The following is a 20306-nucleotide window of genomic DNA, read 5'->3' on the forward strand; positions in this document are numbered from 1 at the left end:
ACCAATCTCCCATAGCGATTAACCAATTAGCTTTACTACTAGACTAGTATTTTACAAGTATATATGAGACTAGGGAAGAGAATGTCAAATAAGTCATATAGAGAAGTAATGGAATGAATTCAACAAAAAAAAAAAAGACTACATTATTTTATATCCTTTTGTTTGATTAGTCTTTATGTTATTTCATTGCATGTTCATTTGAAGAAAAAAAAAACCGTGTCAAACCAACTTGCCTATTATAGGATAAGTCCAAAGTCTTTCACACTTCTCTCTATATATATAACACGCGACGCGAGAGACATGCAAAAAATATATAGCTCGGTAAGTAACTAACACCTCTACCTACCAAAGAACCGAAACAACTGAAACCTAACAACATATATATATTTTGAGCAACGAACGAAAGCAATCTAGAGAGATACCAATTAAGAAAGAAAATTTGAATGGATTGGTTTAAGGTATTGGGGCTTGTTATTATTTCTGTTCAGCTGTTCTTCTCTGATGTCTCTTGTCTCCATAGAGATCAATTTCCTTCCTCTTTTCTCTTTGGCACTTCCACTTCCTCTTATCAGGTTAATTATCTTCTCTTTCCCCTATTTAATTAATAGTTACATATATACAATTTGTATTTCATATACCAATGTATATATTCCTTTTTTTTTTTTGGTAGATTGAAGGCGCCTTTTCGGAAGATAACAAGGGTATAAGCAATTGGGATGCATTTAGTCATACCGAAGGTGATATATATACACACTTGCATACAGGGGCGGATCTTAAGCCAGTCAAAAGGTGGCTAAGCCACCCCTATAATTTTAAAATATTAATTATATATACTAAGATTTAATTAAATTTTATTTTTTTGAAACATTTTATAGAGTCCAGTCCCCTCATAAATGATTACATGTTAATTTTAATCTAGTGGTAAGAGCTTATGTAGTGTTGGGAAGAACTTAGGTTCAATTCCCATTAACCACTATTTTTGCATTTTAATTTTTAGTCCCTCCCTATTAAGATTTTCTAATTCCGGCTCTGCATGCATATACCAGTATAAGTAGTTATTGATTTTTATAATAAACTGAAAAGCATTGCATAAAGTGTAAACAAGTTAAGAAAAATATTACTGAACAAAAAAAATATTAGAAAATATTGTTGGATTAGAGATTATATATATACTTTAGTAAATGATGTGTAGTAGTACTATAATATAATAAACCGTGATTTTACAATACATATATTATTTTTTGAAATATGAGTTAGGGTCAAGTCACCGAATACATTTCAAACCCCTATGTATTTATGGGTTTCAAATTCAATACTTCTCACATAGAAGTCATATGTCTTTGTCATTAGATCAAATACAAGTTCTTCAGTATGTATATATATATCATTATTAAGTGTTTTTGTTATGCTGTTTTTATCCTGCTGAAAACATTTTTAGATTTATATGCCGTTCTATGGATGTATTAATGTAACCAATTTTCTCTATAGCATTTTACAAAAAAAAATTAAAAAAGAGTTGGTGGTTGGTAGTGGCAATTATCTCTAAAGCATTTTACAAGATTATGGGCTATCTCAGAGCCCAAAAAAGCTGACCTACCTACTCCTTTGACCCTTTTCAATTATATTGCTCAACTTGAGCAATATAAGTTCAACATTCCTATTAAAATTGATTAAAATATTGATAGTTTCCATTGTTTTGTATCAGGAAATATTAAGGATGGAACAAATGGTGACATCGCTGATGATCATTATCACCGGTACATGGTACGAAAAGAGAACAGCTGGCTCATTACTTGCATACATATTGATAACAACAAATTTATTCGACACCCATAACAAACTGAAAGAAAAATAATGAAAAAAAATAAAATAAAATAAATTGCAACTTGATAATCAAATAGTCATGTTTCAAGTAATTTAAAATTTTAAAAATTCAGTTTTATCGATATTTTATCGGTGACCAAACTTTTTTTTTTAAAATACTTGATAGTGGCTACCAAGTGAATTTGTTGCACAACTTACCTAAATTATATAAAAAAAAGACATATCTATAATTTAAATTTTAATATTATTAATCATTTTATCAGTTGTCACAATAATCAAACAGTTGTCAATGTATCTCTTTGACCCTACTATTTTTTTTCAAAAAGATAGTTTGCTTTTTTTTTTTTCAAAAAGATAGTTTGCTTTTTTTTTCAAAGAGTGTGTGTAGAGCAACTAACAAATCAACAACTCACTAACTTGTAGAAAGTCATTAAAAATTTAAAATTGATATGTGCAGGATGATATTGAATTGATGCAGAGTCTTGGGGTTAACTCCTACAGATTTTCCATCTCATGGACAAGAATTCTCCCAAGTTAGCATTTAATTTATATATTTGTTTTTAGCATCAATTTTGTTAGTTTTCACTTGGTTATATATTCCCAGAGAAAATTTGTTTACAAACTTGTTTGTTAACTCTAGGAGGAAGGTTTGGAGAGGTCAACAAACTTGGCATAGAATTCTATAATGGACTTATCAATGCCCTTTTACAAAAAGGTACCTGGATTCATATATTATTATTTTTTATTCTTACAAATGAACTTTAGATACTTATAATTTATAGTAAATCTAAAAATATGAGCAGGAATAGTGCCATTTGTCACGATTCAGCATTTCGATATCCCAAACGAACTAGAAGAGCGATACAGCGCATGGCTGAGTCCCGAAATACAGTATGTTGCTGTACCCTTTTCAGTATCAGATTTTCTTCTTGCTAAATGACAATATGTCTTTAACTCGATGCCATTTTTCTTCGTTCTAATGTCAGTGAACTTTTTCAGGGAAGATTTTGAGTACTATGCAGAGGTCTGTTTCAAGGCATTTGGTGACCGGGTGAAGCACTGGACAACATTCAACGAACCGAATATACTGGTAAATTTGGGGTACTCTAAAGGAGTCTATCCTCCTGGTAGGTGCTCTCCACCTTACGGTAACTGCACTTCCGGCAATTCAAGACTGGAGCCATATGTTGCTGGTCACAACATCATACTGTCTCATGCAAGGGCTGTAAATGTTTACAGAAAATTTTACCAGGTACGTAAAAGTTCTATAAGCTCATGTTATTCTTCAAGTTGTTTTGGAACAGATACTGGTATTTAATTTGAGTATTATAAAGCATTATTAATATATAGTAATAATGAATCAGGAAAAACAAGGTGGATCCATTGGAGTAGTTGTTTCTTCGTCATGGTTCGAGCCATTGAGGAACTTAACTGTTGACCGGTTGGCCGTTCAACGAGCTCTATCATTTGAAACTGGATGGTGCTTTTTTTTATCATTCTCTTTAAAATTTATAAAAGATATATCACTATAAATGTTCTGACAATATTTAATTATATTTTATTTTGTTGTATTTTGCTTAAAAGGTTTCTTGATCCAATGATTCTCGGGGACTATCCTTCTGAAATGCGCAAAATTTTGGGATCAGACTTGCCCGTGTTCACATCAGAAAACAGGAATCTGTTACTGAAAACTAAACTAGATTTCATTGGAATCAATCATTATAGCACTATGTATGTGAAGGATTGCATACTGTCTCAGTGCGTACTGAATAGCTTCGAGGGGAATGGATTACTTGCTACTACTGGACAGAAAGATGGAAAGCTTATTGGAAAGCCGGTATGCAATAAATACCAGTTTGTTCCTATAGTTCTATTTCCTTTTGTTGGAAAAAAAAAAGCCTTCTAAATTTTATATTAGAAAGAATAGCTAACAAGATTAAAGCAGAAAAACAAAAAGTAAGGAAAATATGCTTAACAATTTGGGGGGAAAAAGATTTTCCATTATAGCATATAATTACTGTTACTGTTGCACCACTAAATTCCTGGGACTCCAAACAAATAGAAAGCAAACTAAAAGGAAAAAGTGGAAATACAGGTTTACATCCATCCATTAAATTTTGTTGCATGCTGTATTCAACCTTAACATTCTACAGTGACTGAATCCTTGTTGGAGAAAATCTCAATTAATTATCTATTAAGATTCAAAGAATTTGAAGACTATATGTTGGTTGAATTTTGGTGTTTCAGACTGGAATGCCGGATTTCTATGTGGTGCCACATGGCATGGAGAAAGTGGTCCTGTACATGAAAGGAAGATACAACAACATACCGATGTATATCACCGAAAATGGTAATGCTTGTACATTTACAAAATGTGCTTATTTATTATCCATTCTCAGTCAAGTAATTTCAATTAAAATTTATTTTCATTTACCAGGTTATTCTCAATCAAGTACTAGCAATGCAGCAGTAGAAGATTTAGTTGATGATGTTGAAAGAGTTGATTACATGCATGGCCATCTCACTTACCTCTCCTCTGCAATCAGGCATGAAGCTAAACCCTATGCTTTCACTGTGTACATGGCTACCATACCAAAAGAGATAAAGAAAAAAAAAACTATATACATGCAAAAATCATTACAAAAAAAGTTAAAGATATCACGAATGCAAAATTTTCATACCATAATAGTTGGTAAATATAAAACTGTGCTCATTTTTTTTTATGAAAAAAAAATCTGTAGGAAAGGAGCTGATGTGCGGGGCTATTTTGTGTGGTCTCTCATCGACAATTTCGAGTGGTCTTTCGGTTACACAATTAGATTCGGGCTTCATCATGTAAATTACAAGACGCAAGAGAGAATTCCCCGGCTATCTGCTATGTGGTACAGAGCCTTTCTAAGAGGATCAATAATTGACAAGAACTGGAACGAAAACCGGAGATTGAAATCATATTAAAATAGACTGCCTACCAGTGTCTAGGAATATTATAGTAAATTAGCAATTGATTTATAGCTTAGCAAATTAGCAATTCATTTATAGCTTGGAATAATTCTTTTGTCAATATGGTATTTTAATTAGCATTCAATTATGCTGAACTGTGTGTATGTAGTTTATCTAAATTAAATAAAAATACAAGATATTGTCATTTCCTCTTGTTGTTACCCTTTTATTGTTTCTAATATCTTGTGAACTTTCATAATAAATTCAAGCTACATGTGATAACTGGGACAATGGGTTCACCAGATAATGTGATTATTGTTTTTTCTAAAGTTTAAGGTTAGTTCAGTCATCCCAAAAAGCTAAAACGATCCAATAAAGCCAACTATCTGATTTGACCCAAGATGATCTAGAACTCAAGACAGCACAAAGAAAAACAATTTGAAACCCAGTATTACCCGAACTCAAATAACAGATACGAGACAACCTAAAAGTTGGATGATCCAAAACTACCTCTAGTCACCACAAAGAAAAGAATAATTATTTTTCTTGGATATAGCCACCAAATTCTGGTCAGGATAATACTACATGCAAGAATGTAATTCCTGATTCAGATATGCATTATTAAATTTAAATGTACTAAACAGAAACAGAAAAATAATTCTATTATCAATGAAAAGTAACTATTTTGATGGTATCAAAGAAATTCTCTCAAATATGTGAATAACTATTCTAAACAGATTACCTAATAGCCTTGAACACATGCTAATGTCATAAGACCATAAGAGGATACTATATTTATTATCAAGGAAGCTAATTCAATGTACAATAACTCCAAGCTAATCATCTCTCAGTATCTCCTGAAGTGGATCCTCTGACGTGGATCCGTTATTAATAAAAGTCGAACCATTTGTAGGTCGAGGAGGTTCTCTCAGAGGTTTTGCGGCATTTTCTCTTCCATCCATTGTCTCCAGTGCTGCTCGCTCTTTGGCCTTCTTAGCTCTCTCTACAACTTCTTCCTGTGTTTAATTCACAAAGCCATTGTTGAATAATTCAGCAAACCTTTTCATATACAGTTTAATTCTAAGATGTTAACCTGACTTGTGAAACAACCAGCCACACACGAGGATCCAACAATACATTTGGTTAACTTGAATCACATACTTCATCTCATTCAAAAATATATGAATATCATATACCACAGATACCTGACAAAAATAAGGAGCATCCGACATGCTGGCTTGCTTTTCAAACCATTTAAATCATCTCATGTATACTGAGACAAACAATCAGGTAAATGGGTGGGTGGGTGTGTGTTGGGGGGAGTCCGAGGAGTTGTTCATATTTGTGTATGTCATAACTTATGTGTATTTCAAACTAGTTATTTATTTCTTTGGATAATTTTCCTGAAGTTAATTAAAAAAAAAAATGTAATCCCGAATTCGAACAGTCAAAAGGTTATCCCATCCAGTATCAAGGAATCAATACATAAATTGTTTGGGCATTAATATTTCCTTCATTTTTTTTCTTTATAAATTCATATGGGGGTTTAGTTGGTGTTGCATCATTTATTCTGTTGGATCTAGGTCCCAACAAAAATATCAGTAAGAGAGGAAAGGAAATAGGCTAGGCATGTTTACAATACTAATTGAGGTTTAAATAAAAAAGTTGGGTTGTTAACTTCCCTTGCTACAGACCTGTTAACACGGATACAAGATGTCAAAAGACGTAGTGTGAATTCACACTCCTCGTAGCAGATTTATTTCCCGTGTATCCGGTACCAATTTGGATTAGGGTTTGTCTATAGTACAGTAATTAAAATCTGACCTTTAATTGAATGTCTCCGACTTTTAAGTTATTTAGGATAGAAATATCTTTTTCCCTAACTCCGTTATCTTCTTTCTTTTTCGTTTATCTCATGGAAATAGAGGCGTTGCCTCACCGCACGACTCCGATGGTTCGTCACTCGTCCGATCGCCTCCTCTGCAGCTCGGTGTGCTCCCTGCATTCGTTGCATCTCAGATACTGATTATCACACCCTTCGTTGCAACAAGGTTTCTTGAACATCTCCTGTACTAATTTTTTTGAGATTAGGAAGAATTATGCTGAACCTTGACGAAGTTTTGTTTATTGGTCAATTGATAATTATTCTATGAAGTTTACCATCGACAAATTGCCTTGCCTTGCTGAGTGCTACAGTCCATTCGTCTCCTTGATGGAGAAGCTACATGTAGCTCCGTCGATTGGAAGCTGTCCGCCATGCTAGTGCTCGCCTTGAGCTTTGATGGCTCCCAGGTCGCCGCTGTCAGAGAGGATGGCACGCTGGTTGTGACCCAGATTTGGAGGCAGAAAAAGTAATTAATGGTGAAACTAATCGGATTGAGAAAGAATGTGACAAGGAGGTTGAGGGAGAAATTGGTGAGAGAGATGATAATTTGAACTTAGAAGAAGGAAATAATGAGAAAAAATGTTTTGAAGACAGCAGATGAGTTAGAAGTCAATGCATTTAAGGATGCAAAAAGGAGCTTTGAATTTAAATCAGAGCCTAAATTAGAAAGGTAACTTTGCTCCTTTCTCCCTTTTGTTTTGCATCTCCAGCTAAGCTTATTTTTTTTGATGTAAAGTTCTTTGTTGAATGCAGTGATGATACAAAAGGTGAAAGCGAACAACTTCAAAGCGTGAGTATCTCTTTATTTTACCTGAGCATAGACATACCAGAACTGTTATTGGTACAAAGAAAGCACAAATTAAACCAAAAATACCCAGAATAATCAGACAAATCACAAAATATGGTACTATCACCAATCATAGTTACCATTACCCAAATTGATTGATATAAAGCATTGTACTGGTACGAGATTGATCATTTCAAAAAAAATTGAGAACCAAAATTTGGATATAATCCATAAAGCTATAAGCAATTTTTGTGTTCTAAATTGGCACTTGACAACTAAAATCTTGGTATTAGAAACAGTTTCCTTTCCATAGAGTTTAATCGAACAATGCTCTATAAAATATAAAAGTGACAATTTTGCCCTTTTCAGGATTCTGATACAGGGGAAGCCTCCAAAAGATTAGCTGAGTGCCAAGAAGAAATACAGAACATTAGCAAGCAACTTCAAGCCATGTCAGAATCAAAGAAAAGCAGCATTTCAGATCAAAAGGAGAACTCCGTTCTGACCCAAGAAACAGATTATCAAAGGAGTTGCTCTCTGTACCAAATTCTAGCTGAAGATGGTGTGCAGAAAGCAAATTCAAATGAAAATGGAGCAGATTTGATCATAAAAGTGCCTGAAAATGATGTTCCAGTACAGTTGTTAGTACCAAAGAAGCAAAAGGAGGTAGGACTGCTTAGCATAATTTTTTTCGGAAGAAAGAGAAAGGAGACCCGGAGAAAGAAATTTGAAGGACTTGTTAAACAAATTTGAGCAAATAATTATTAAGATTTTCTATGCTTCTAACTCAAATGCAGAAATACCTTCCATTTGGCACTCTTTATTGACAGATCCAAAGTGAGCAGTTGATCTAAGGATTGCAAACCAATTTCATGAATCATCAGGGAATTCAAAGGAGGAGGTAAAATAATGCTACTTATCACAAGCCAATTTTGTGAATACTCAAAGCATCCAAAAAAGATGAAATAAAAAGTTCTAAACATTAAAATAATAACAAATGTCATTAGTATAGAAAATTACAGATAAATAGAACCAGTTGAAAATCACGAAGCCTTATCTACTCAAAGATCGAAACAAATATCAGTTTAAATTGGGGAAGTAAAATAATAGTACGCACCTGTTATCAGTTATCACCAGTTGTTCCAGGAAAGGTAAAAGAGGCAGATGAAATTGAGAGGCCCGTCTGGGTGCTTAGGCGAGGAAGAGATGCGTCGTGCGTGCCGTGGAGGTCAAATTCGTATCCTCTGAGATATCTCAAACTTTGCGTGACTTTATGAAAAATTCCAACCGTTTAAATACGTTCTCACGAATCTCAAAGCACAAATAATACAGGACCCTGCGCTATCACCGAATAGGCACCGGACACGTCGCAGAGGATTCGCACTCGGCGAAGTCTGAGGTGAGACAGAGGAATATTGCAGAAAGACCATTATACCCCTTTCACGCTAATATTGTATAAACGGAGAGCCTACGTGATTTAAACGGAGTTAAATCAACTATTTAATCTGTACCCTTCGAATAATAAAATAAAGAATAATTATTTCAATCCCCACACTCCAGTATCCGCATTATACCCCTATCTCTTAAACAGATTTTAATTTTCCATAAACTAACTTAACTAACTAGTTTAATTAAATTTATTTACAACACTGTGATCTTCCAAGTTTAATTAAATTCATGGGTATAAATACTTGGAATATAATAAATTAATACTTGCAAATTAAGATATTAATACTTGCATGTCTAACTTGATATAACTATAAAGGGACCACTCAAACTACATGGGAGAAGAATTATACACGTTTTTAGAGGTGAATTTTTTTTTCAATATCTTTCACATTTCTCACGTTCTATGAGAAATTTTGCGAATCTAAAACCATGAACGTATTATACGCAATTTTATCTTTCAAATAAGATCCATAATGACGTACTTTCGGATTCATCGTCACACAAGTATTTATACCTCATTGTGCAAGTATTTATACCTCATCGTGCAAGTATTTATACCTATACTTGTAAGTATTTTATCCCTAATCGTGGACCCCGCATCTCCGCATCACATTTCCCTAATCGTCCATGCGTCAACCTTTCTCTAACAAAAATAGTTGACCACATAAGTATAAATACTTCCGTGTATAGGTATAAATACTTGTAATATTTGATATTAATATTTTTAAATGTCAGCAATGTCATATGTGAAAAATACTAGGTATAAATACTTAAATGATGAGGTATAAATACGTGTGTGATGACGAGCTCGAAAGTATGTTATCATGGATCTCATTTGAAAGATAAAATTGCGTAGAAGACGTTCGTGATTTTATATTCGCAAAATTCTTTATAGATTATGAGAAATGTGAATGAGATTGAACAAATAAAATTGAGGGGATAATGAGAGAATGAGAGTGCGGGTACTCATATCACGTCCCTAAAATAAATGATTATGATTTAATTTAATTTTACTGTACAATAGCAAAATTCAGTTTGCTGTACTATTAACAGCCCCCTTTGGATTAATAATATAAATAACGGTATGCACGATTCAAACAATTTAATATGCAACTGATCAATCAAAATTTTACAGTAGTCAATTAATCGGTTTCATTTACAAACAACTCTCCGACAAATCTGTTTGTGACAGTTGGTCACTACTTGACGATTAATAAGGGACCGTTAGAGATTGTTTTTGGATAAAATAGATTTACGATGAGTTAGATATGTCATGTATCATGTATGAGAGATGAATGTGAGGTGGCATAAGTAAGAAACTAGGAATTTGCAGGGGTAAATTCAGAATTTTCGTCAGGGTACAAAAAAATATTGAATCAGATTTAAATAATTTATTGGTTTAAACTTATTAACTAATTGGGTACTCGATAAAAAAATAATGTTTTGACTTATATTTTTCAATACCCTAACTTATAATTTATGATCCTATAACTTATAATTAATATTACTAATCATAATTCAAAAAATTTAATTTGATTTTAACACTAAATTTAACCTGAATTACAAATCAAACATCTAGAGAGTGACAAAAAAATTATAGGAAGGGGCAAAGTCGATTAGTACCAATAGATCACAACTAAAACTCGAAATCCAAGAGGGGCCCCTGAGAATTTGTATCCTCTGCATTAACTCAAAAAGAAATCTTTAGAGTTAATGTATATGAACCATTCGATCAGTTTTAAAACTTGTGCAAATTAAGTCTGCACTAATATTAAAAATCTTTCATGTTATAGACTGAATGGGCTCTGTTTACAATCAGACGGCCAATATGCATTATCTGAATAAACTTTGTTTACAATCAAACGACCAATATGCATTATGTCAAAAGATGTTCTTTTGGGTTAATGTTGACAATACGGACTCAGAAACTAGTGCGGTACGGTAGCTAAAGTCAAGCATCTGGGTGCGGTGGCACAAGGTATTGTATGGTAGCCTATGTAACTTATCTGACAAATATTTGTTACAAGTCAGATGTAACTGTCACTTTTTAATTTTTGATGATTTAAAAAGTCAGATGTAATTGTCAGGTGATTTTATGATCAAAAGATATGAATATGATGCGACAATTGAATAAGGAGAATCTAAATTAATACGCACTTTTAGGAAGATATGATGCAATAAATACATGAAAAAACATTTAAATATGTCCGTAATGTACAGTAAATTAATTATAATTAATTAAATAATGTTCTGCCACGTATTACGAATGTAACCGTAAATTTTGTTCATTTTACGAGAATATCACGTCATAATTAATAAACAAGGTCTTAAAATATGCACGTAGTGTGAAGTAAATCAATTCTTGAAGTTTTGTATACATAAAAATTGTGATACCAATTTGAACTTGCCCCGAATAAAATTTCTGTGTAATGAATTATGTGTGGATCGATCCAACATGAGGTTATGTTCGTGGTGAATATCGAATTTTACAGAATTCGTGGTTTTCTATTTATCTATTTGGAGGTATGATAAATTTAGTTTGACAAATTTAAAACAAATTTTCCGTATTTCAAATGGACTGAAAATTTTAACTTGACCCAGAGTATTTTATAATTAGTACCAGATTACTCGTTGGTAACCGCTCTCTAGAGAGTAGTGTATTTTTCTTTTATATTAAGTATGTAAGTGTTCTGATCCGCCAATGACTATATTTTAATTCACTGGATTTTAAACGGTTAAGAAGAAAAATTATGCCTATGATTTTATGTTGTAATATATTAATTGGTGTTTATCGTATTAGAGTCTGAATTTAATTTTGTGAACACTCGCTACACTGATTTTCTCGTTACAAAAATCAATTAATCAATAACATTTTTATTTATTTTATTAATGACAACAAAATAAAAATAATAATTAACATATTTGCTCACTAAAATATTGATTACCTTTCTATTTACTAGAGAGGTAAAAGACAAAATATATAGTTTATTTCATTGCACAAAAGAAACAAAAATTATAAAAAGGTCAATACTATTTAAAGATGAAAATATTTAACCTAATTTTGTTGTATTTTGTTTAAATTTTCAACCCGTAGCAAAGTACGGACAATATGCTAGTATTAAGCTATTCGGTTATAATTAGCTGATGGTGCTATATGTTCCCATGTGTTGATCTAAATCAAGAATGGTGGCCCCCACCTGCTCGCATATATACGGCATACTTCTATGAAAAAAAATATATATATATTTCGTATTGCACTTGGTTTCTTTCCTATATTGCTAAGCTTTAATTTCATTGTGTATTCAGAAATATTTTAATTCTCATGTCTTTCATAACTTTATCCCATCAATTGTTATGAACTTAATTGAAATAAAAGAAGATTTTTGTTTGGATTGAGAAAGAAGAAATGAAATGGAATACCCAAAAAAGAAATTTGGGGTTAAAATTGCATAAGAAGTGGAAATAAGTTCATATTTTATTACAACGATGATCTCTAAAAGCAAAAGATAGCCTTTTATAGGCTGTCCTACAAAAATACAAAATTGCTGAAAAAGATAGCCTTTTAAAGGTCAAAACTGTAAAAGATACATTCATTGGAGAGCTCTCCATTTGATCTCAAGTCTGAGCCCTGACACTTGCTCACTTCTTCTCCATTGCCTCGAGTTGCAGCTTCTCTCCTTCTTTCTCTAAGTCCTCCACCATTTCCCCAGAACAGTAGAGGATACTTCGAGACTGCACATGGTCCCCAAGACCCCAACTGAGCAATTAACAGCACTCACGCAAGAAGAGTTGATTCTGTGAGTGTGGACCCCTTCTACTAGTCTCACATCTCCTATCACTGCTATTTCCTCCCTAACAGGCCCAAATTGATCTTCTTCAATTGAATTGTGCCTCAGCCCGTTAACAAGCCCATCCCAGCCTTTCTCTTCATTTGACTTACCAGTTTGAACTGACAAGGCTGACATCAATCATATCTTTATCTTTTATGACTTATGAAACAAACAGAAAATTAAAATCATGTATGTAGTGAAACTCTTTCCGTGCATGACTTGTATAATATATGACTAGGCTATTAATCCGTGGCCTTATCCAAAAAAAAAACTTTCCACCTATCTTTGTGGTTAATTTCTTTCAGTCAAAATAAATAAATTAAGATAGTATGTGCATTTTAACCTTTTCTTTTCTTTTTGGAAATAAAATAATAAAAAACACCACTCGTGATTATTAAACAGTAAAAAAAAAGACTACACCAATAATTAATGAACCTCTTATAATACTATAGTATACATATGTTTCTTGCTAGATTAGAAAAAATATACCCTATTTAATGAACTTTTTATTTTTTTTATAATGAATTAATGTGAAAGCATAATTGTCTCTAAAATTTGGATTATTCAAATAAGTCATACAGCATTTTATATATCCTTTTGTTTGATTTGTCTTATGTTCTTCGATTGCACGTTAATTCATTTGAAGAAAAAAAATACCGTGTCAAACCAACTTGCCTATTATGGATAAGTCCAAAGTCTTCCCACACTTCTATATATATATATAACACGCTACGCGAGACACACATGCAAAAAATCGCTCGGCTAAGTAATTAACACCTCTACAACCTAAGAAAGCAAATCTGAATTAATGGATTGGTTTAAGGTATTGGGGCTTGTTATTATTTCTGTTCAGCTGTTCTTCTCTGATGTCTCTTGTCTCCACAGACATCAATTTCCTTCCTCTTTTCTCTTTGGCACTTCCACTTCCTCTTATCAGGTTATCTTCTCTCTTTCCCCTATTTAATTAATGGAGCAGAACTTGGGTGTTCTTAAGTTAATCATCAAGCCTCTTGAACCGTTGAAATCTGCCTACCTTACGAGTGATGAGTCTACATGTAAAAAATAATAATTTTGCATAGATTCAAGTGATAAAAAAAGATTCAAAAAATTAATGCATTAAAATTAATTTATTAACTTTCTAATTTTGACTGCTTGACTTTATACTAAATTAATTTGAATATTTAAAATTTTCACATGTAGACACATCACTTGTAAGGTAGGCTGGTTTCAACGGTTCAGATTCATCATTTAAAGCCGATTAATTTGATGGGTTTCAATAGGCTTGGTGAACTTAAGAACACCCTAGTTCTACTCTAATCAATGGTTACAATTTGTATTTCATATACCAATATATATATTCTTCCTTTTTTGGGTAGATTGAAGGCGCGTATTTGGAAGATAACAAGGGTATCAGCAATTGGGATGCATTTAGTCATACAAAAGGTGATATATATGCACTTACATGCATATACAGTACCTACTCCTTTGACCCTTTTCAATTCTATAGTTGGGCAATATAAGCTCATTATTCCTATTAAAATTGATTAAAATTATGATAGTTAATTTCCATGGTTTTGTATCAGGAAATATTAAGGATGGAACAAATGGTGACATCGCAGATGATCATTATCACCGGTACATGGTACGAAAAGAGAACAGCTGGCTCATTACTTGCATACATATATAAAATATGCAAAACAACAAATTTATTCGACATCCATAACAAACTGATAGAAAAATAATGAAAATATAATTTTAAAAAATTGCAATTTGATAATCAATAGTCATCTTTCATGTAATTTATAAATTTAAAAAGTCAGTTTTGTCGATATTTGATCGGTGACCAAACAATTTTCAAATAGCAATAAATTTGATGCACAACTTACCTAAATTATAAAAAGAAAAACATATCTCTAATTTAATTTTTCATATTTTTAATCATTTTACCAGTTGTTACAATAATCAAACAGTTGACAATGTATCTCTTTTATACCCTACAGATTTTTTTCAAAAAGATTGTTTGCTTTTCCACCTTATAAAAGTGCGTGTAGAGCAACCAATGGTTTAAATAGCGTTTATCGCGTCATAGTGGAATAGTTAAAAAAACAGCGCTGTGTCCATATACAGCCGCTATAGCGTTGATAGTGCCATAATTTTTATGGTCCGAAAACGCTATAGCGCGCTATTTAGAACCCTAAGAGCAACTAATCAACAATTCACTAACTTGTAAAAAGTCATTAAAATTGATATGTGCAGGAGGATATTGAATTGATGCAGAGTCTTGGGGTTAACTCCTACAGATTTTCCATCGCATGGACAAGAATTCTCCCAAGTTAGCATTTGATTTATATATTTGTTTTACACTTTTTAGCATTGATTTTGTTATTTTTCACTTGGTTATATATATATTCCCAGAGAAAATTTGTTTACGAACTTGTTTGTTAATTCTAGGAGGAAGGTTTGGAGAGGTCAACAAACTTGGCATAGAATTCTACAATAGACTTATCAATGCCCTTTTACAAAAAGGTGCCTATATTCATATATTATTTTTTGCTGATAATTTTGCACACATAAGCCAGATTCTCACAAGCATAATACATTGTTCAACAATCAGGAATAGTGCCATTTGTCACGATTCAGCATTTCGATATCCCAAATGAACTAGAAGAGCGATACAGCGCATGGCTGAGTCCCGAAATACAGTATGTTGCTGTACCCTTTTCAGTGTCAAGATTTACTTCTTGCTAAATGACAATATGTCTTTAACTCGGTGCCATCCTTTTCTTCTTTCTAATGTCATTGTAACTTTTTCAGGGAAGATTTTGAGTACTATGCAGAGGTCTGTTTCAAGGCATTTGGCGACCGGGTGAAGCACTGGACAACATTCAACGAACCCAATATATTGGTCAATTTGGGGTACTCTATGGGAGCCCATCCTCCTGGCAGGTGCTCTCCACCTTACGGTAACTGCACTTCCGGCAATTCAAGAGTAGAGCCATATGTTGCTGCTCACAACATCATACTGTCTCATGCAAGGGCTGTAAATGTTTACAGAAAATTTTATCAGGTAAAAGTTTGATAAGCTCATGTTATTCTTCAAGTTGTTTTGGAACAGATGCTGGTATTTAATTTTAGTAATAATAAATCAGGAAAAACAAGGCGGATCCATTGGAGTAGTTCTCGCTTCGTCATGGTTCGAGCCATTAAGGAACTTAACTGTTGACCAGTTGGCTGTTCAACGAGCTCTATCATTTGAATCTGGATGGTGCTTTTTTTTAATCATTCTCTTTAAAATTAATAAAAGATATATCACTATAAATGTTCTGACAATATCTAATTATATTTTCTTTCGTTGTGTTTTTCTTAAAAGGTTTCTTGATCCAATAATTCGTGGGGACTATCCTTCTGAAATGCGCAAAATTTTGGGATCAGACTTGCCAGTGTTCACATCAGAAAACAGGAATCTATTATTGGAAACTAAATTAGATTTCATTGGAATTAATCATTATAGCACTATGTATGTGAAGGATTGCATACTGTCTCAGTGCGTACTGAATGGCTTCGAGGGGAATGGATTACTTGCTACCACTGGACAGAAAGATGGAAAGCTTATTGGAAATCTGGTATGCAATAAATACCAGTTTGTTCCTGCAGTTCTATTTCCTTTTGTTGGTGGAAAAAAACCTTCTAAATTTTATATTAGAAAAGAATAGCTTACAAGTTTAAAGCAGAAAAATAAATAAATAAATAAATAATAAGGAAAATATAGTGCTTAACAATTTGGGGGGAAAAGGATTTTCCATTATAGCTTATAATTACTTTTACTGTTGGCACCAGTTAATTCCTGAGACTCCAAACAAGTAGAAAGCAAACTAAAAGGAAAAAGTGGAAATACAGGTTTACATCCAACCATTAAAATTTGTTGCATGCTGTATTCAACAGTGACTGAATCCTTGTTGGAGAAAATCTCAATTAATTAAGGTTCAAAGAATTTGAAGACTATGTTGGTTGAATTTTGGTGTTTCAGACTGGAATGCCAAATTTCTACGTGGTACCGCATGGCATGGAGAAAGTGGTCATGTACATGAAAGAAAGATACAACAACATACCGATGTATATCACCGAAAATGGTAATGTTTTACATTTGCAAAATGTGCTTATTTATTATCCATTCTCAGCCAAGTAATTTCAATTGAAATTTATTTCCATTTACCAGGTTATTCTCAATCAAGTACTAGCAACACAGCAGTAGAAGATTTAGTTGATGATGTTGAAAGAGTTGATTTTATGCATGGCCATCTCACTTACCTCTCCTCTGCAATCAGGCATGAAGCTAAACCCTATGCTTTCACTGTGTACATGGCTACCATACCAAAAGAGAAAAAGAAAAAAAAAAACTGTATACATGCAAAAATCATTACAAAAAAAAGTTAAAGATATCACGAATGCAAAATTTTCATACCATAATACTTGGTAAATATAAAACTGTGTTAATTTTTTTTATGAAAAAAAAATCTGTAGGAAAGGAGCTGATGTGCGGGGCTATTTTGTGTGGTCTCTCATTGACAATTTCGAGTGGTCTTTCGGCTACACAATTAGATTCGGGCTTCATCATGTAAATTACAAGACGCAAGAGAGAATTCCCCGGCTATCTGCTATGTGGTACAGAGCCTTTCTAAGAGGATCAATAATTGACCAGAACTGGAATGAAAACTGGAGATTGAAATCATATTAAAATAGACTGTCTACCAGTGTCTAGGAATATTATAGCAAATTAGCAATTGATTTATAGCTTGGAATAATTCTTTTGTAAATATGATTTATAGCTTGGAATAATTCTTTTGTAAATATGGTATATAGCTTGGAATAATTCTTTTGTAAATATGGTATTTTAGCATGCAATTATGCTGAACTATGTGTATCTAAATCAAGTAAAAATACAAGATATTGTCATTTCCTCTTGTTGTTACCCTTTATTGTTTCTAATATCTTGTGAACTTCCATAATAAATTCAAGCTACATGTGATAACTGGGATAATGGGTTCACCAGATAATGTGATGATTCCTTTTTTCTAAAGTTTAAGGCTATTACAGATACAGTCATCACGAAACCTAATCCGATCCAATAAAGCCAACTACCTGATTTGACCCAAGATGATCTAAAACTCAAGCCAGCACAAAGGAAATCAATTTGTAACCTAGTATTACCCGAACTCAAATAACAGATATGAGATGACCTTAAAGTTGGATGATCCAAAACTCGACCTCTAGTCATCACAAAGAAAAGAATAAATAATGGTGCTTGCTTTTTAATTTACATAACTCTTAAACAAAATGTTTGGTTAAGATAGTGGTGCTGATTACATTACCAAAGTTGAAAATTATAAAGAAAAAAAATAAAAACAGGAAAGCATAGTTTAAAGTCTTAAAGGTTGACTTTCTGGTAGGGTTGTCAATGTCTTCAAACCAGCAGTTACCCATGCAGACATTCTTATTTTATTTCATAAGAATGAAAATGCTCTGCCATATTAGCATGAATGATTTCTATTCTCGGGTTAAAGAGGTTTTTCCTTGTAATCAAAGCTAAGAAGAATAGTTATTTTTCTTGGAAATTCTCAATTTTATAACCACCGAATTCCGGTCAGGATAAGACTATATGCAAGATTGTAATCCCTGATTCAGATATGCATTATTAAATTTTAATGTACTAAGAAACAGAAAAATAATTCTATTATCATGGTATGAAAAGTAACTATTTCGATGATACCAACGAAATTCTCTCAAACATGTGAATAACTATTCTAACAGATTACCTAATAGCCTTGAACACATGCTAATGTCTTAAGAGCATAAGAGGATACTATATTTATTATCAAGGAAGCTAATTCAATGTACAATAACTCCAAGCTAATCGTCTCTCAATATCTCCTGAAGTGGATCCTCTGATGTGGATCTGTTATTAATAAAAGTCGAACCGTTTGTAGGTCGAGGAGGTTCTCTCAGAGGTTTTGCGGCATTTTCTCTTCCATCCATTGTCTCCAGTGCTGCTCGCTCTTTGGCCTTCTTAGCTCTCTCTACAACTTCTTCCTGTGTTTAATTCACAAAGGCATTGTTGAATAATTCAGCAAATCTTTTCATATATAGTTTAATTCTAAGATGTTAACCTAACTTGTGAAACAACCAGCCACACACGAGGATCCAACAATACATTTGGTTAACTTGAATCACAAACTTCATCTCATTAAAAAATATATGATATTGTATACCACTGATACCTGACAAAAATAAGGAGCATCCGACATGCTGGCTTTCTCTTCAAACCATTTAAATCATCAAACAATCAGGTAAGTGTGTGTTTGGGGGGGGGGGGGGGTTCTGCAGGAGTTGTTCATATTTATGTATGTATGTCATAACTTATGTGTATTTCAAACTAGTTATTTATTTCCTTCGATAATTGTCCTGAAGTTAATTAAAAAAATTGTAATCCCCAATTCCAACATTCGAAAGGTTATCCCATCCAGTATCAAGGAATCAATACATAAATTGTTTGGGCATTAATATTTTTCCTTCATTTTTTTATTTTTAAATTCATATGGAAGTTTAGATGGTGTTGCATCATTTATTCTGTTAGATCTAGGTCCTAACAAAAATATCAGTAAGAGAGGAAAGGAAGTAGGCTAGACATGTTTAGAATACTAATTGAGGTTTAAATAAAAAAGCTGGGTTGTTAACTTCCCTTGCTACAAACCTGTTAACACGGATACAAGATGTCAAAAGATGTAGTGTGAATTCACACTCCTCATGACCTTCGTATTATTCTAAACTTCAGATTATAATTTTGAAAAAAGTTGAAATGGAGATTTTGAAACAAATATCAATATTCTTACATTGCAGGAGGCATAATACTTTTGTAATTTACACGGGTAGATCCAGTGGCGGATCCAGTGTTAGTGAATGGGGGTCAATTGATTTTCAAAATTGCCCCCGAATGTGTTTTGATCCGCATAGTCTGAAAGTCAACGATATTACCCTAAAAATAGTGTGGCGGTACCGGCCTTAAAAACCTTGGTAAATCAGTACAACTTCTAAAAATTAATCTGACCTGAAAATCTAAAACTTGCTTTTGCTGTTCAGCTTGCCACTGACCAATAACACTCAAGAACTCTCCGACAGTAGATTCAATTCTCTCATTTAATGCCTCTCCAAAGGCCTTCCCCAAGAAAAACGCATCCAAAATAACCTTGCTCTCATTATCACCTTCAAAATAAGCAAATAAGATGTCATACTGATAAAATTAGAACCTAATTAGCACAGTAGAAATTGAAGCTGAGAAGCGTACCTGAACTTGGTCGCGGACTTCCACTTTTATTGGAGCACCGTGTACAGGTCAATTTGTTTCTCCTGAGATCGGAGGTGGGCCCCAGTGTCAGAGACGGAGCAGCAAAGACCCCGGTGGAGTACAAGCTCTTCTTTTGCGCACATACTGAGATGCCGCAGGAAAGAGAGGCAGCGGTCAGGGCTGCCATTATTGCACGGCTCCGCTCTCTTCCAAGCTTAGATTAGATTTTATTTCTTTTACAAGGGCTTTTCC

The 20306-nt window shown here is 33.2% G+C and overlaps 5 protein-coding genes and 1 long non-coding RNA gene across 8 annotated transcripts; 4 read left to right on the plus strand and 2 right to left on the minus strand.

The window, feature by feature from the left end:
* The first annotated feature begins 443 nt into the window (after nt 1-443).
* Nucleotides 444-3730, plus strand: LOC144561414 (putative inactive beta-glucosidase 14). The gene is made up of 9 exons (XM_078310377.1): nt 444-572; nt 671-737; nt 1706-1764; nt 2282-2357; nt 2465-2539; nt 2628-2715; nt 2824-3076; nt 3189-3304; nt 3409-3730. Exons 1-9 carry the CDS (start codon nt 444-446, stop codon nt 3728-3730), a joined length of 1185 nt encoding a protein of 394 aa, XP_078166503.1.
* Nucleotides 3675-4969, plus strand: LOC144561511 (putative beta-glucosidase 15). The gene is made up of 3 exons (XM_078310478.1): nt 3675-4174; nt 4262-4370; nt 4566-4969. The coding sequence occupies exons 1-3, from the start codon at nt 4078-4080 to the stop codon at nt 4777-4779; spliced, it is 420 nt and encodes a 139-aa protein (XP_078166604.1). The 5' UTR covers nt 3675-4077; the 3' UTR covers nt 4780-4969.
* Nucleotides 4970-5361: 392 nt separating this feature from the next.
* LOC144561512 (uncharacterized) lies at nt 5362-7047 on the minus strand. Of its 2 annotated transcripts, none has more exons than XR_013513872.1 (3): nt 6925-7047; nt 6589-6831; nt 5362-5780 (listed from the first exon to the last, which is right to left on the minus strand). It is a non-coding gene; the product is annotated as an uncharacterized LOC144561512 (long non-coding RNA). The 2 variants fall into 2 exon arrangements; XR_013513873.1 differs by having other exon boundaries at nt 6589-6836; nt 6925-7045.
* A 121-nt stretch (nt 7048-7168) lies between these two features.
* LOC144561510 (uncharacterized) lies at nt 7169-8545 on the plus strand. The gene is made up of 3 exons (XM_078310477.1): nt 7169-7319; nt 7403-7439; nt 7806-8545. Exons 1-3 carry the CDS (start codon nt 7219-7221, stop codon nt 8187-8189), a joined length of 522 nt encoding a protein of 173 aa, XP_078166603.1. The 5' UTR covers nt 7169-7218; the 3' UTR covers nt 8190-8545.
* A 4956-nt stretch (nt 8546-13501) lies between these two features.
* Nucleotides 13502-17671, plus strand: LOC144561506 (putative inactive beta-glucosidase 14). Of its 2 annotated transcripts, XM_078310470.1 has the most exons (12): nt 13502-13652; nt 14092-14158; nt 14299-14357; nt 14972-15047; nt 15167-15241; nt 15330-15417; nt 15530-15782; nt 15865-15980; nt 16086-16338; nt 16743-16845; nt 16932-17040; nt 17237-17671. In XM_078310470.1, the coding sequence occupies exons 1-12, from the start codon at nt 13524-13526 to the stop codon at nt 17448-17450; spliced, it is 1542 nt and encodes a 513-aa protein (XP_078166596.1). In that variant the 5' UTR covers nt 13502-13523; the 3' UTR covers nt 17451-17671. The 2 variants fall into 2 exon arrangements, with proteins under 2 accessions (XP_078166596.1, XP_078166597.1); XM_078310471.1 differs by lacking the exon at nt 14092-14158 and having other exon boundaries at nt 13523-13652.
* Nucleotides 17672-18379: 708 nt separating this feature from the next.
* Nucleotides 18380-20304, minus strand: LOC144561509 (uncharacterized protein At4g13200, chloroplastic). The gene is made up of 3 exons (XM_078310476.1): nt 20055-20304; nt 19818-19972; nt 18380-18802 (listed from the first exon to the last, which is right to left on the minus strand). The coding sequence occupies exons 1-3, from the start codon at nt 20239-20241 to the stop codon at nt 18623-18625; spliced, it is 522 nt and encodes a 173-aa protein (XP_078166602.1). The 5' UTR covers nt 20242-20304; the 3' UTR covers nt 18380-18622.
* Nucleotides 20305-20306: the final 2 nt, after the last annotated feature.

This window comes from Carex rostrata, chromosome 11, assembly GCF_964058835.1.
Source record: "Carex rostrata chromosome 11, lpCarRost1.2, whole genome shotgun sequence".
NCBI classification, from domain to species: domain Eukaryota; kingdom Viridiplantae; phylum Streptophyta; class Magnoliopsida; order Poales; family Cyperaceae; genus Carex; species Carex rostrata.